Consider the following 16,922-nt stretch of genomic DNA (forward strand, 5'->3'; position numbering starts at 1 on the left):
AGCCTGTTTCAAGTTGTGCGTAAGTTACTATTTCGCTCTGACTAGATACGGAGAGAAAAATGTATGAGCTATGTTTATCTCGTATACAGACGGATATGCTCTCGTCGACGGATTTTACAGTACAATAACTCAGACACTGGGTACCCACGTAAGCACTGTAAGAGATTAAAATGACTAGAAAATGCTGAAGTTGTTTCGCGTTATTTTGAAACCAGGCAGATAGGGGTTCCCTTCACTCCCTCCCACCCTGTTTACTCCTTCACAAATCCATTATACTTATACCTACTAACGGTTTTCCCTCTGGTAGAGCTTGTTTCGTAACACTTGCTGTGAATAAGCTTGAAGTGGCGATACAGTTTTCTAACTGTAAGTGTGGAATCAGGGATCTTGGATAACATTATTTTCATTTAGACATAGTGGACAATGTATTCGTTCAGTCACAACTGATTTTCATCTATGAGACAGAATGTATGCCCAATGAAGCTTATAAAATGTTGCGCCACATTCGATACCGAAAACAGTTGCAATACGTCATTGTATCCAATCTACAAGTATTTTCTACGTGACTGTGACATCAATCTCGTGCAGTGACCTCGACGTATTGGGTTGCTGTGTAAGTTCGCAAGGTTTTTCCATACGTTTAATGAATACATCAGATACACATAACAGAAATTTAAGTCATCAGTGACACATTCTTCTCCACTATTTACAACAATCTGCCAACGCTGAGGTAAGACTTCATGACTGTGGCCATCAAATGATTTTGAGGCGAAGAATTCGTTGAGCCATGTTCAGGGCCCATTTTTATACTGGAAAGAAGTTCCTTGAAGAATGTTCTATAGAGAGCGATAAAGGTGAAAATCCGAGCGTGCAAGATCAGGTGAATGACTTCCCAACTCAACTACTGTACAGCGTTTTTTGTCAGTAGAATGCGGCGCGGACGTTATTGAGGATTAACATCACGCAGTTCTCCTGGTTGTTCTTCTTGGATAGCATCTGCAAGACGTCTCAGTTGTTGACAATAAATGTCGGCAGTGATGGTTACACATCGGAAACCAATTTTTTACGGGGAGTTGTTGCTTTGTTTAAAATGGTTCAAATGGCTCTGAGCACTATGGGACTTAACTTCTGAGGTCATAAGTCCCCTAGAACTTAGAACTACTTAAACCTAACTAACCTAAGGACATCACACACATCCATGCCCGAGGCAGGATTCGAACCTGCGACCGTAGCGGTCGCGCGGCTCCAGACTGTAGCGCCTAGAATCGCTCGGCCACACCGGCCGGCTGTTGCTTTGTGTAGGCCCAGCCATTCCTTTCTTTTCCATATGTTAGCATAAGGACACCATTTCGCTTCAACAGTAACGATAAAGGATATGAATGATTGATGCTATTCTCAAGTAACTTGATGATTAGCAAGCAGATATTTACGTATTGGCACCTGCTGATTTTTGTGATTTTGCCTTAGAGCATGCGGTACCATACAATCGATTTTTGAACCTTCCCGTTGCATGATAATGTAGTATGGTGATGGAATGATCACAGTTCATCACTTTTGCTAGTTCTCAAGGACAATGACGTGAATAGTTGTGAATTGATGCGTTTAAATGACCTGGAAGTTCCTCTAGAATGTGGAGAGTCACTAATGTCAAAACGATCCATAAAATGTGAAAATCATTTTCTTGTTGCGATTTGTCCACTGGCATTTTCCCCATACATGGCGCAAATATTATTGGAGGCCTTCACTGCTGTCACGCCTCTACTGAACTCAAACGGAAGAATATGTCGGAAATGTTCCGATTTCTGCACTTGGCACTCCATTTTCTAGCGTCCACAGCTCCACTCACTATCTCCAAACGACAAAATGACAATATTTAAACTTAAATAGCAACAGTCAGCTACAGGCAAAATAAAATGACAATCGATAAATAAACCCATAGAAACCAGAATACCAACATGCAAAATCAAAACTCTACGAACTCAGGCATCAAGCTATTATAAGGTGGATGACTGTATTTTCTGGCTCACTGAAATTGTTTCATCCTATTTTTCAGCTTCAGGTCACACAAATAGTATTATGATTGGTTTCGATGCGTTAGTAAGTCGTCATTCCGTTACAAGACAATATCTGCTTTCTTGTTAGGCAGTGTGCCTAGTTTAGATTACTCACTGATGGTCCACATTTGTTCGACAGGTTTGATACTCGGGGATTCCAGGGATCATAACAGTATCTGTTGTTATATCTAAACTACTGTTTCTGGTAGATTTCGCATACAGCATTCCTTGACTAATGTTAATTTGGACACTACAAAATCATCAGATCATAAAAACAAAATTGAGAATGTCGTCGGAAGGCACGGAGACAAAGAACACGAAAACTTTTAGGAGAGACACCTGGTGTATTTCTGTAGATAGGAACGTGGTGAGAGCTAACAGGATGGCAACATATTGGCCATTTGCCGAAAGCTTTGTTTCCACATCGTGATGCGTTTAAAATTTTTTGATATATTCGCATTAGGTGGAAAACATTGTATGCTGTTCCTCCACCAAAGTACCAACTCCACTGAGGCGAAGCGATGTAACTACAAATAATCCTTTTCAAACTATCCTTGAAATAGAGATCAACCAAGAATTGTTCTTTCCTTTAATGTCCGCAAATCTCGCGATCTCATACACTACTCAGCTCTGCAGTAATTGTTTCCAAGAAAGATTCTTAAAGGTTGAAATGCCTGACAACTATAGCGTTCGATATGTATGAACAGTAAGAGATGATTATACCTGTAAGATGCATGATTATAATGAAACCATGGCAATTCACCAAACTGTTCATCACTTCCGTAGGTCATAATACGTTTAGCAATGACTGGCGTAATGTAATGGAACCGATAGGGAATCGTAACGCCCGGATTCCGACCACAGATCTGTAGATATGGATCGTGAATTCTTTCAGATACGAATAAATAAAACCGACAACTCCGTCAGAAAATACGCCCTTGGACTTTGTCTTGACAATCAGTAAGGACAATAAAGGTGTTTGCTGTAGCATTGGATGGGCAAGTTACTGCCTGCAAACCAAGGATAGTTGCATTTCTGTTGGAGACAATAGAAGTTATATCTGAAAGCTCGAATTTTTATGGTAGGTAGCTTCTCTAGGCAAAATTATTGAGAATAATTTACGCAAGGACGCCGTCTCTAGGAACTTCGTTTACAGAGGAATCCTGTGGTTGCTGCTGGCTGCCGTGGTGAGAAACGCGTTTAAAGACGTATTCGTTGTAATGGATGTGGAGTGATGAATCACCTTCCATGTTGTATCGGCCACATGGGCGCGCACGTGCCAGGAAACATTACGATTTAAGTTTTATGTAAAGTTACGTGTAACTAATTCACATGTAAATAGTTTCATGTGCACATATACGTTGCAGTATAATTACTCACCTAGCGTAAGAGTACGCAACTTTGTACGGATGTGTTCAATTAAACGTACCAAATGAAGCCATTAATTCTGCAGTTATTTTCAGTGACATAGATTTCAAGTAGTGCTATGATGAAACTATGTTACTTTTGTTAATGAACTGTTTGCCAAATTGTGTTGGTAGTACTATCGAGGGGGATCAGTAGTCACTAAACGGAAGAGTACGACGTGCCTTCCATAGTCCAGATATAGTGGTGGCGGGACGAACACAACTACTGCCCCACTTTTTATTTTTTATTTTATCGAATGGCTAGGGGCCCCCGTCGGGCAGAGCGTTCGCCGGGTGCTGGCCTTTCAATTTGACGCCACTTCGACGACCTGCAGTCGATGAAGATGAAGATGAGGAAAGCACAACACCCAGTCCCTGGGCGGAGAAAATTCCCCGACCCAGCCGGGAATCGAACCCGGGCCCAAAGGACTGATTATCCGTCACGCTGACCATTCAGCCATAGGACCGACCCACTAATCAACAGCCATAATATTGGTATTTTCCGATGCATAAAATCATGGTTGTCTAGTCCACATAAAAGCCTACTAAGCTACAATTTCGTGTTACTCTTTTTCCTATTAGAGAAACAGCTCGAAATATAATGTGAATGGTTCACTGTAGGCCGAACAAGTTTGTCGCAGCCTCAGTTACAAAAATTAAATGTACGCATTACATTATATTTGAAATCATCGGAATATCAAAACGGGTGGTTGCATTAGAAGCTGGAGAACACCCGATGAATGTAACATACATAAATGAAATTTATCTGAGGAGGCCTCTTTTTTGTGACTCACTCAATGAACTGTAAAACCGAATGGACAACTATAGAATGCAGTCGGCGAAAGCTCTCCACTGCCAATGGATAGTACTGTCCATTTTCAATCCGAGTGTGAAAACTTCTGTGTTGATCAAAGTTAAGGTCATAAAGCAGTAGCGTGAAATATGAGAGAGAATGAATTCCAATCGGCGGAGCAGAGTCGTGACGCCAGCCCGATCGATCATGCCTGCGGTGAGTTAGAGCGCTAGTTGGTGCCCGTCTGTCCTTCAGAAACTGCTGCCGCAGTACTGGAGCAATGGTAGTATGCCGTTTAAACGTAGCAGCGATTTTAGTAGAGGAGTGCGGGATGTGACAGTAGGGAAGAGCAGTCTTCAGTCATGCTAAAGTTATGAAAGACTATGATACAAAATTTTACTACGCTTCCCCTTGTTAACGGCGATATATAATGCACGCTATTTCAAAATAAAATTCCATCATCATTTGCACAGATATTTTTATTTCGCTTGAACGGTTTCAAGAAATTAATTTGTCAACTTCCGAAATCTACAAAATTAGCGGTATTATAAATTATTAGACCTTGGTCACACATTTATGTAAAGTAAAAGAACTGTTTTCCAGAAACTTACTTAGTATTGGTTATGCAGATGTTAGTATCTTCTTCACAGAAGCATAATGCCATGACATGTCCGAAACTGTACATCTTGTATGTGATTACTGTAAACACAGACTGACAGATAATTTACAGTAAATTGACACCTGATGAACCAGTTCTAAGTAAGATTCTTATACTTTACATAAAAATTTCGCCAAAGTCTAATAATTTATGCCAGTGCTAATTTTGTAGGCTGCTGAAGATGACAAAGTAATTTGTTGAAACCGTTAAAGCGAAATAAAAAATATATCTCTGCTACTGACGTGCGAATTTTACTCTGAAATATACACATTAGTTGCTGAAAAATAACAGCTATGAATAAAATAATCAAGCAGTACCAGCACAAACAGATGACTGCAGTAAAATACTGAAAGACATTTCTGTATGCAGTGAAACAAAACTCCCTACCTCCACAATGTGTATGTTAACAAATCGGGGAAAAACTTAAAAACCATATTAAGATGCCATACAAGGGATTGGATTGGATTGGATTGTTTGGGGAAGAGACCAAACAGCGAGGTCATCGGTCTAATCGGATTAGGGGAGGATGGGGAAGGAAGTCGGCCGTGCCCTTTCAAACGAACCATCCCAGCATTTGCCTGAAGCGATTTAGGGAAATCACGGAAAACCTAAATCAGGATGGCAGGACGTGGGATTGAACCGTCGTCCTCCCGAATGCGAGTCCAGTGTGCTACCAGTGCGCCACCTCGCTCGGTCATAGCCATACACGGGAAAGCAGTAAATTATTCACAGATATGTCTATATCGAATTGTTGTAGCAGTGAAGTTCCCTCAATAACAACATTTGGCCTTTAAAAAGAAGTAGCTTTTGGAAATGTACACCTGTGCTCAATAAAGGCACTACTTTTAGACTATCGATGATATTTACTAATTAACTATTACTTATCGCACGACTTTAGTTTGGCAAGCAAACTTACAATGCCGGCTACCCATTATCAAAAATAGCTTTTTATATAGAAAATTTTGTTTTCATCTTGATGAACGATAATATTTCACGTGAACTGCGATACATTTCTATTAGAATATGTTTTCTGGTCGTAAAATAATGAATCAAATCAACATGTTTCCCACAAAATTTTTCTAGGAAAGGAAATCCACAAGACACGATAGCTGAGGCACTCACTACCACTTTTTTACCTTGTTGGGTCTCTACTCCAAATCTATAGCGGATGGTTGCAAACTTATTTTTTCTTCAGCAAAAATAATAGTGCTATCGCCAACGGCCAATCTTTGACAATTTGAACGTAATAAAAACACTAACCGCTTCTGTGTAGCGTACCCTTGGGTTACTACATGTTAATATCAGATCAAACTTTCCCTGGCCTATGTAGAGACCTTTATTCTTCGATACTGTACTATTTCCTGTATTCCGTATCAGTTTAATTATTTTTTATCTTCCAGTACTCTCCTGTACAATGGTTCCCATCCATTTGTTTCTAGCCATATTAAATGTTTATATTGAAATCAGTTGTAAGGGAAGTCATCGATCTCAAGCTTAATTTCTGGAAACTAGTATTCTGCTAGCTTTGGATTTGGAATTATTACACTCTTCTTGACATCTGAGCTTATATTGCAGCCTCGTATATCTTGCACACCAAGTGGAATAGTTTTGTAACGGCTGGCTCTCCCAGTTACCTTAGTAACTCTGTGGCGATGTTATCTGCTCCAGAGATAGTTTCGTTTTACGTCTCTCAGTGCTATGTCAAATTCCTTTCGCTGTATCATTTCTCTCACTTCATCTTCAGCTACTTCCTCTTCCCTTTCCATAACATAGTCTTCAAGTGAAATCCCTTGCACAGACCTCCAACTTATTCCATCCACCTTTCGCCTTGCCCTTCTTTGCTTAGTGTTGGCTTGATACCTGTGTTCTTTATGTTCACACAGCTGTTTCCTTTTCCTCCAAATTTCTTTTTAATTTGCCTACAGGTATCATCTATATGTCTGTCTATCATCCACGTGCTTGTATTTGTTCTCTAACCATTTCTTTTTATCCATTTTACACTTTCAGTCACTCTCGTTTTCAGACGTCCATATTTCCTTTCACCTGCTTCATTTTCTGCATTTTTATATTTTCTCCTTTCGTCAGTTGTGGGTATCGTCGAGGCACACAGGCCACCACAAGCATCAATTCTTGGTTAATGGGAAGAAATAAAATTTTATGATGTTAAAAAATATAAATAAAAAGCTGTCATGGGGAGGAAACGGAGTAGATTGTTCATGTAAACAGGGAATTTCCCTTTGTTGGAGGACAGGAGGTGTGTGTACAGACGTCGGCCATTTGAAACGCCACGAGAAAGAGAAGGAGCGGCTTCATTGTTCAGAGAGCTGACAACGACTGGGACAGAGACATGCTGACCCGATGGCCCTATGTACAGCATCAGAACGACGCTAGTGGCAGAGGCTGATACGGAGACCGGTAAGCATTGCATGGTCTTGGAGGTGTGGGTCACGAAATTAGTTAACTAGGCAGTTTTGTTAGTAAGCAGTTAGATGACGATCCAGTCTGTTTTGTAGTAAACGCGTAAACTGTCTTGTGATAGAAGATCTAGGCGCTGGGAGATGCTCAATCAAGTAATATGCTAACGACTTTTTTTAAAAATTCGATTCATTTATATGGTGAACGCTTATACGGCTTCCATGGGGCAGCTGACGACTGAAACGATAGAATCCTTCCGTCCAGCTGTTAATACAAGTGAAAACGCCCTATGATTCTGTACCATGAGTTTCCACTGTTTTGCAGGGCGACAGCCGCGAGCGGCCAACAGAGCCACTGGAAGATTAAAAACACTGTAGATTATCGGAAATGATTATCCAGAAGGCCAAAACGTTGGTATAGGGTGCTTCCGAAAGAAACTATGACAAATAATAGTCCTAGTCCCAGATGATAACGTGCCAAGAGCGCCAAATATTGCATCAAAAATCATAAAAAAAGACTTAGTTCGAATTATTGGTGTTGTACCTAACTTTTAGAAGCGAGAAATAGTAGCTTAAGATGGAGACAAGTCACAAGATTGACACAAGAAAAACAGAATTTAATATAAAGAACATTAAAAAATAGCAACAAAGTAGACAGGCTTAAGAATGGACGCTCTACGATTAATTTGCTCTTCTTAAGAAGTGTCTGCCAAGCGGAACCGGCCATCAACCCACGATTCTCTCTCACTTCCAAAGCAGACGTGATGAAGATCACGTCTAGTCGGAAATTGGTGTCATCCATTTCTCATTTAAGATTGGTTGGCTGAAGAAATTTGAGTGGTATGCCGCGTTGGTAATTGGTAACAGTGTTGGAAATCTTTTATGCCCGGAAAACGTAACACAGACTTTTGTTTCTCTTGCAGGTGTGAGAATTTTGTGGACAGTGTAAATTTACAATGAGTTTTATACCTAGTCTATCGTGTGGGTGGAGTACTTTAACTGGAATCTTTAGGTCAAAAAATGTTCAAATGTGTGTGAAATCTTATGGGACTTAACTGCTAAGGTCATCAGTCCCTAAGCTTACACGCTACTTAACCTATATTGTCCTAAAGACAAACACACACAATCATTCCCGAGGGAGGACTCGAAACTCCGCCGGTACCAGCCACACAGACCATAACTGCAGCGCCTGAGACCGCTCGTCTTCAATTAAATAGGTTAATTTGGTCCTATAATATCCGGCCCACGTAAATCATCACTCATCAAATCAATGATAAAGGAATTAATCTGATTACTATATTAAACAGTGAACTCAATGAACGTAGACCACAATAAATAAACTGAGCAATCGTTGAAATTAGTAAACTCGTGCCTTGGAAAACTTGGATAGGGGGTGTGAAACGTGACTCAAATGTCTGGAAAAGCAGTCGCACAGATCGTCGTTGCCAAATATTAGTACATGACTATAGAAAAATACTACGGAATGATATGCTCATGCACCTGTTGCTAGAATTAAAAGCGCTTTTCCCTACAGTTCGCTTCACAGTCTGCATTTATGCTCAACTCAGCCGAATGGAAGCCTCTCGTCACAGACAGGCTTGACCTTTGTCTAGAAATGTGGTTTGCATGAGAAGATGTCTGCCCATCAAGATAACTGCCTGAGAACACCAACCTGTGACGTAACTACCTGCGAAGCGTTTCCGACAAGAAAAACAGTGCTCTCATTTTTTGGCGAGCCATAATTCTGACTGAAATTACAATCAAATCCAGACCATTAGCTGCTCACAGGCACTGCAAGAACTTATCTCTGGCACGCTCCATGTGACACCCATATTTCCATCTTACTGTCCACACATTACATTTGTAGTGCCCCTGCCCACTATACCCATTACTCGCGGCAGTCAATCTACCGATTCCCGTCAGAGTTTGAGCAATGTGAGTGCATCCGCACTGAAGAAGATCATTGGCCGGTAAGCCTTATCTATATGAAGATGGTATCTTCTTCAGTGCGGATGCTCTCACATTGCTCAAACTCAGACGGGAATCGGCAGACTGCCCGCCGCGAATAATGAGTGTAGTGGGCAGGGGCACTAAAAATGTAGTGTGTGGACAGTAAGATGGAAATGTGGATGTCACGGGGAGAGTGCCAGATATAAGTCCCTTCAGTCACACTATCCTCTGTGTCTTTGGTGGCTCAGTCGGATAGAGCGTCTGCCATATTAGCAGGAGATCCCGTGTTCGAGTCCCGGTCGGTGCACACATTTTCAACTGTCCCCGTTGATATTTATCAACGCCTATAAGCTGCTAATGGTCTGGACTTCATTGTAATTTCATTCTTAGAGAGCTTCAAGATTACTAATGGTGTCTGATCTTTCGGACATGTCTGAAAGAACAATTACCATCTTCATATAATTCTGATTGGCTGAATACTAACACTTGTGATTGCTGAACAATAAGATGTCACAAGATGCTGGCCTCACCTGTTCGCGCGTCAGGTTGTTAACTAGATAAAAAATTTGTGAGTCTTGGTGCTCCGAAATGTGTCCAACTTATTCCCATTGCCACACGGCTCGTGAGAAACAGAATCAGTTATCCGCCACATCCTGAAGATGTAATCTGCTTAGTTTGACTTCAGACTATCGGCTCCAGGGCTGCTTTCCATCTGTCTTGGGTCCCACACAACACAGCCCAGGCCGACATTATAACCTTCCTGGTGTTTCCGGTCATGTGGGAATGAACGGCGATTCTGAAAATAGGGCAGTGTGTCCCCTCATCCACAACGAGTCCAACCTAATTTCACAGTGGCTTCTCCTTTAGATTTGCATACAGTTTAACATAGGAAATCGTAATCTAAGTAGTTGAGTAATGGCAATCACTGGTACTACTTCACATTTCATTATCGTTGGAGATCAAATTATTTGTATTTGTTTCTAATGTTTCTGATGGGTTTTATGGAAGTTAAGAGACAGTGGTGCTACAGAAGAATGCTGAAGATTAGATGGGTAGATCACATAACTAATGAGGAGGTACTGAATAGGATTGGGGAGAAGAGGAGTTTGTGGCACAACTTGACCAGAAGAAGGAATCGGTTGGTAGGACATGTTCTGAGGCATCAAGGGATCACCAATTTAGTATTGGAGGGCAGCGTGGAGGGTAAAAATCGTAGGGGGAGACCAAGAGATGAATACACTAAGCAGATTCAGAAGGATGTAGGTTGCAGTAGGTACTGGGAGATGAAGAAGCTTGCACAGGATAGAGTAGCATGGAGAGCTGCATCAAACCAGTCTCAGGACTGAAGACCACAACAACAACAAGAGACAGTTCGGAAGAGATGGTCGCATAACAATAAAATTTGTATGTAACATGCTAAAACCAGCAAAATATCTCACGTTCTGACGTTTGTAATGCTGTGCTCCTACTTTTATAAATTCATTAATAATGTTGATGTAATAACCTTTATTGTGTGTAGTTACATGTTTAATCGGAGAATTCACATTCCTGGCGAACGGTTCATAATATGAATTACTGTGCGACTGTCATACTTTCAAGCGATTTCCTCGGTTCCCCGCACAAGCGAGTGTTCCCACAGAAGCCACGTGTGACTATACGGCGTATATGGTCTACATCTAAAGCTAGCGGTACACAAGCTCAATCAGCACAGCCAACCGAATAGATTTTCAGAAGGCGGTGGCCCATTTTGTGACTGACGACGTAATTTATATAACTACTTGCTGAGTACCCGGCACCCCCCGGATGTCTATTTATTCTAATCTGTTAGCCCATTTTCCACTTCCTCCACTCTCTGTCCATCTGCCCCCACTCTCGTTCCATCTCCTCCACCCCACTACTTGCCCATTTGCTCCTTCCCCTCTCTCTGCCACTTACTCCTGCCCCTCTGCCTGACCATCCCCTCCTGCCTCGTTCTCTGCCCATCTCTTCCTCAGCCCCATCTCTGTTCATCTCTCCTCCTCTTTCCTTTGTCTGTCCACCTTCTCCTCTCCCCTCCTTCTGTCCATCTGCTCCTATTCAGTTACTGGTTGCTACTCCTGGTTCTTACCCCCCCCCCCCCCCAACCAGTATTTCTTTCCAGGTAGCAAATAACGTGTGTACCAGATTTGGCAGAAATCGATCCAGATCTTTAGGAGGAGCTGTGTACCATTAGCTTTGTCCGCGTAGGACAAGTCATATATACACTACTGGTGATTAACGCTGCTACACCACGAAGATGATGTGCTACAGACGCGAAATTTAATCGACAGGAACAAGATGCAGTGATATGCAAATGATTAGCTTTTCAAAGCATTCACATAAGGTTGGCGCCGCTGGCGACACCTACAACGTGCTGACATGAGGAAAGTTTCCAACCGATATCTCATACACAAACAGCAGTTGACCGGCCTTGCCTGGTGAAACGTTGTTGTGATGCCTCGTGTAAGATGGAGAAATGCGTAACATCAATTTTCCGACTTTGATAATGGTCGGATTGTAGCCAATCGCGATTGCGGTTTATCGTATCGCCACATTGCTGCTCGCGTTGGTCGAGATCCAATAACTGTTAGCAGAACATGGAATCGGTGGGTTCAGGAGTGTAATACGGAACGCTGTGCTGGATCCCAAAGGCCTCGAACCACTAGCAGTCGAGATGACAGGCATCTTATCCACATGGCTGTAAGGGGTCGTGCAGCCACCTCTCTATCCCTGAGTCAACAGATGGGGATGTTTTCAAGACAACAACCATCTGCACGAACAGTTCGACGACGTTTACAGCAGCATGGACTATCAGGTAGAAGACCATGACTGCGGTTACCCTTGACGCTGCATCACAGACAGGATTACCTGCGATTGTGTACTCAACGGCGAACCTTGGTGCACGAATGGCAGAACGTCATTTTTTCGGATGAATCCAGGTTCTGTTTACGGCATCATGATGGTCGCATCCGTGATTGGCAACATCGCGGTGAACGCACATTGGAAGCGTGTATTCGTCATCGCCATACTGGCGTATCACTCGGCGTGATGGTATGGAGTGCCATTGGTTACATGTCTCGGTCGCCTCTTGTTCGCATTGACGTCACTTTGAATAGTGGACGTTACATTTCAGATGTGTTACGACCCGTGGCTCTACCCTTCATTCGATCCCTGCGAAACCCTACATTTCAGCAGGATAATGCACGACTGCATGCCCCAGCAACTGGCTCGTCACAATACGCCAGTCACTCCTCTTGATGAACTGTGGTATCGTGTTGAAGCTGCATGGGCAGCTGTATCTGGACACACCATCCAAGCTATGATTTCTGGGTACTGATTTCTCAGGATCGATGCACCCAAATTGGGTGAAAATGTAATCGCATGTCAGTTCTAGTATAATATATTTGTCCAATTAATACCCGTTTATTATCTGCATTTCTTCTTGGCATAGCAATTTTAATGGCCAGTAGTGTATTTAACATACTTCACACGTATTTTTACGTATTTACCTGTACATCTGACCAATTTCATCCAGCAGTCTCATTTTCACGAAACACGGTGTTTATGACGTCGTATCACGTTACCTATGTGTCGTGCAATGATATAACTTGGTAGGTGCATTTAGCGCCATGTGTGTATACTTTCTCGAATTATGTTGCGAGTGGAGTTAGTGGCAACGAAGTAATAAATTTAAACGTTTTGCACGATGCGGCAGTTTTTCACGCATCTCATTGTTTATGGCGTCACATCTGCAAAACTTTGTATCGTACGAAGTTATAATTTTGCTGGTATATTCAGCAGTACAAGTGAATACTGTCTGTCGCAAATACAGTTAGTAATAAAGAAGTAAGAAATTAAAACGTCATACCTCATGCAGCAGTTTTAATGCATGAAATGCGGAAATGTAAGCGATGAGCTATTTTCCTTTCAACATTTCGTGGGGTTTCCTAGCGAGAAAAAAATTTCATAAACGTTTGAAATTAAGCCCTAAATACTGATCGAACAGAGCATATGTATTCGCACGTCGCGGGCCACACTGCTTTTTCACCACCACCTCCGCCCCTTCGATAGGTAGGTCGTTCTTACCTCCACAGCAATTCTTTCCAGACAGCAGGTAATATACACTACTGGCCATTAAAATTGCTACACCAAGAAGAAATGCAGATGATAAACGGGTATTCATTGGACAAATATATTATACTAGAACTGAGATGTGATTACATTTTCACGCAATTTCGGTGCATCGATCCTGAGAAATCAGTACCAGAACAAACAACTCTGGCCGTAATAACGCCGGCCGAAGTGGCCGTGCGGTTAAAGGCGCTGCAGTCTGGAACCGCAAGACCGCTACGGTCGCAGGTTCGAATCCTGCCTCGGGCATGGATGTTTGTGATGTCCTTAGGTTAGTTAGGTTTAACTAATTCTAAGTTCTAGGGGACTAACGACCTCAGCAGTTGAGTCCCATAGTGCTCAGAGCCTTTGTACCATTTGAGCCGTAATAACGGCCTTGATACTCCTGGGCATTGAGTAAAACAGAGCTTGGATGGCGTGTATAGGTACAGCTGGCCATGCAGCTTCAACACGATACCACAGTTCATCAAGAGTAGTGACTGGCGTATTGTAACGAGCCAGTTGCTCGGCCACCATTGACCAGACGTTTTCAATTGGTGAGAGATCTGGAGAATGTGTTGGCCAGGGCAGCAGTCGTATATTTTTTGTATCCAGAAAGGCCCGCACAGGACCTGCATCATGCGGTCGTGCATTAACCTGCTGAAATGTAGGGTTTCGCAGGGATCGAATGAAGGGTAGAGCCACGGGCCGTAACACATCTGAAATGTAACGTCCACTGCTCAAAGTGCCATCAATGCGAACAAGAGGTGACCGAGACGTGTAACCAATGGCACCCCATACCATCACCACGGGTTATGTGTCAGTACGGCGATGACGAATTCACGCTTACGATGTGCGTTCACCCCGATGTCGCCAAACACGGATGCGACCATCGTGATGCTGTGAACAGAACCTGGATTCATCCGAAAAAAATGACGTTTTGCCATTAGTGCACCCAGGTTCGTCGTTGATTACACCACCGCAGGCGCTGCTGTCTGTGATGCAATGTCAGGGGTAACCGCAGCCATGGTCTCCTACCTGATAGTCCATGCTGCTGTAAACGTCGTCGAACTGTTACTGCAGATGGTTGTTGTCTTGCAAACGTCCCCATATGTTGACTCAGGGATCGAGACGCGGCTGCACGATTCATTACAATCATGCGGATAAGATGCCTGTCATCTCGACTACTAGTGATACGAGGCCGTTGGGATCCAGCACGGCGTTCCGTATTACCCTCCTGAATCCACCGATTCCATATTCTGCTAACAGTCATTGGATCTCGGCCAACGCGAGCAGCAATGTCGCGATACAATTAACCGCAATCGCGATTGGCTACAATCCGACCTTTATCAAAGTCGGAAACGTGATGGTACGCATTTCTCCTCCTTACACGAGGCATCACAACAACGATTCACCAGGCAACGCCGGTCAACTGCTGTTTGTGTATGAGAAATCGGTTGGAAACTTTCCTAATGTCAGCACGTTGTAGGTGTTGCCACCTGCGCCAACCTTGTGTGAATCCTCTGAAAAGCAAATCATTTGCATATCACAGCATCTTGTTCCTGTCGTTTAAATTTTGCTTCTATACCACGTCATATTCGTGGTGTAGCAGTTTTTAAGTGACCAGTAGTGTATGTATGGATGTGACAACAAATTAATGGCTTTTATTATCTGAGAGCATTGGTTTTATGACAGAGTCTGTGATGTTGCAAATTCTTTTATGAACCTGACGATAGTCCGGGGAACGAAACGGGTTCTTCAATTGAGAGATTTTGTTAGGAGCCCTTGGCGGTGAATGATGGCGGTCTGTAGCAGAGTTGTGTACGCGCAGCGCAGCGGGGCAGGCGCCACCTACCTGTTGGAGGGCGAGCGCAGCGCGGGCCGCCGGTAGAAGACGGCGAGCACGAGCACGTTGGCGGCCGAGCCGGCCAGCGCCAGCGACACCAGCGCCACGGCGTGCAGCGCCTGCCACGCGGGGCCCAGCGGCTCCAGCGGCGCCGCCCCCGACCCCGACCCCGCCGCCGACTCCGCCTCCGGGACGGCCCCCAGCGGCGCCGCCGCCGGCTCCACGGCAGCTGCACAAGCGTGGGAAATCCCTCTTGTAAACTAACTGTCAGTGCCAGAAATGGGGAAATTACAATTATTAGCAAATGCTGGTTAATCGCCAACAAATACCTTCAGCTGCTGACGGGCGTTGATGTATATCAATGGGGACAGGTGAAAATGTCAGACGCTCTATCCATCTGAGCCAGCGAGGGTACAGAGGATAGTGCGACTGCAGGGACTATCTCGCACACGCCTCCTGCGAAACCCACATTTTCACCTTGTATGTCCACACACTACATTTGTAGTGTCCCAGCCCAACACACTCATTACTCGTGGAAGACATTCCTACCAAATCCTGTAAGAGTTTGGGGAATATGTGTGCATCCGCACAGAAGAAGGTCATGACCGGTATTGCCAGAACTATATACTTATATGGACATGGTGTTTGTTCTTTCGGACATGTCCGAAAAAACAGACACCATGTCCATATAAGTAAACAAATACGCCATATAAGTAAACAAATACGCCATCCTTCAGAAAAGTTCCAAGTCTCATCTTATTCCTGTGGTGCAAGCGACGTCAGCGCAGTAACTTTGGTGGCAGGTTGCACTTAAAACTGTAGACAGCTGATATACAGTCGACCAGTTGTAAGGAGACTGTTAATTTGTGAACCAGTGGCAGTAGTGCGTCAACGTCTTTGTGTCACAGACTGCAACGGAGCAATGAACTGGTCTAATTCAAGTGTTCATGCCGTTCTCTGTGATGTTTTGAAGCAAAAAAAAATTGTGCCTAGTTTTTCACGTACACCTTGCCACCGAATAAAAACAAGGACAAGTCGAGATTTGGCTGAAATGAAAAACGGTGACAGCTCCTTTCTGGAAGAAAAAAAGAAAAATGTGATGGATGACGAGACTTGGTGATATTAATTCGAACCTACCACCTATGTATCGCTTGCGCCTTTGTCCCGCATTCTGCGCGGGGTTGGCGTGGTTAAATCGGATTTGGCATGTTAATTGGAAGTGGTGGCCAGATGACCTTCCTGCCGCCACCCCTTACCCGCCGGGATGGAATCACATTACCCCATCTGTCTGCATCTAGTGTAAATCATGGAAAAGTGAGGATTCGTGTCAAACGTCTGTGAGTCATGTAACTGAGGCGGAATGTGGGAACCAGCCCCTTATTCACCTAGAGGGATGTGGAAAACCGCCTAAAAACCACATCCAGGCTGGCCGGCACACCGGATTAATTCGAACCTACCACGAAACGAAAAAGTGCAGAATGTGTCTCTAATGTTTCTCCACGACCGAAGAAGGCGTGACTGTGCCAAGTGAGTTGGGCAAAATCCCAAAGAAGAACTTTTCTGACAGTTTTACATAGTTGATTGTGTGTTATAATCAAGTGTCGGGAGACTATGTAGAACACCTGAAGCATTGAAACCTCGCTCTAAACTTTTTCTACTTTTTTATTAATCCA

At 43.4% G+C, this 16,922-nt stretch overlaps 1 protein-coding gene across 1 annotated transcript in view; it reads right to left on the bottom strand.

Annotated features, from left to right (window-relative positions):
- Positions 1-16,922, bottom strand: part of LOC126247724 (uncharacterized) — a 114,078-nt gene that overhangs the window by 63,167 nt on the left and 33,989 nt on the right. Inside the window, exon 3 of the mRNA XM_049948509.1 lies at positions 15,259-15,478. Within this exon, the coding sequence (XP_049804466.1) occupies positions 15,259-15,478 (220 nt within the window). The remainder of the gene's footprint in view (positions 1-15,258; positions 15,479-16,922) is intronic.

The sequence above is a fragment of the Schistocerca nitens genome, chromosome 1 (assembly GCF_023898315.1).
Source record: "Schistocerca nitens isolate TAMUIC-IGC-003100 chromosome 1, iqSchNite1.1, whole genome shotgun sequence".
Classification (NCBI taxonomy): Eukaryota; Metazoa; Arthropoda; class Insecta; order Orthoptera; family Acrididae; genus Schistocerca; species Schistocerca nitens.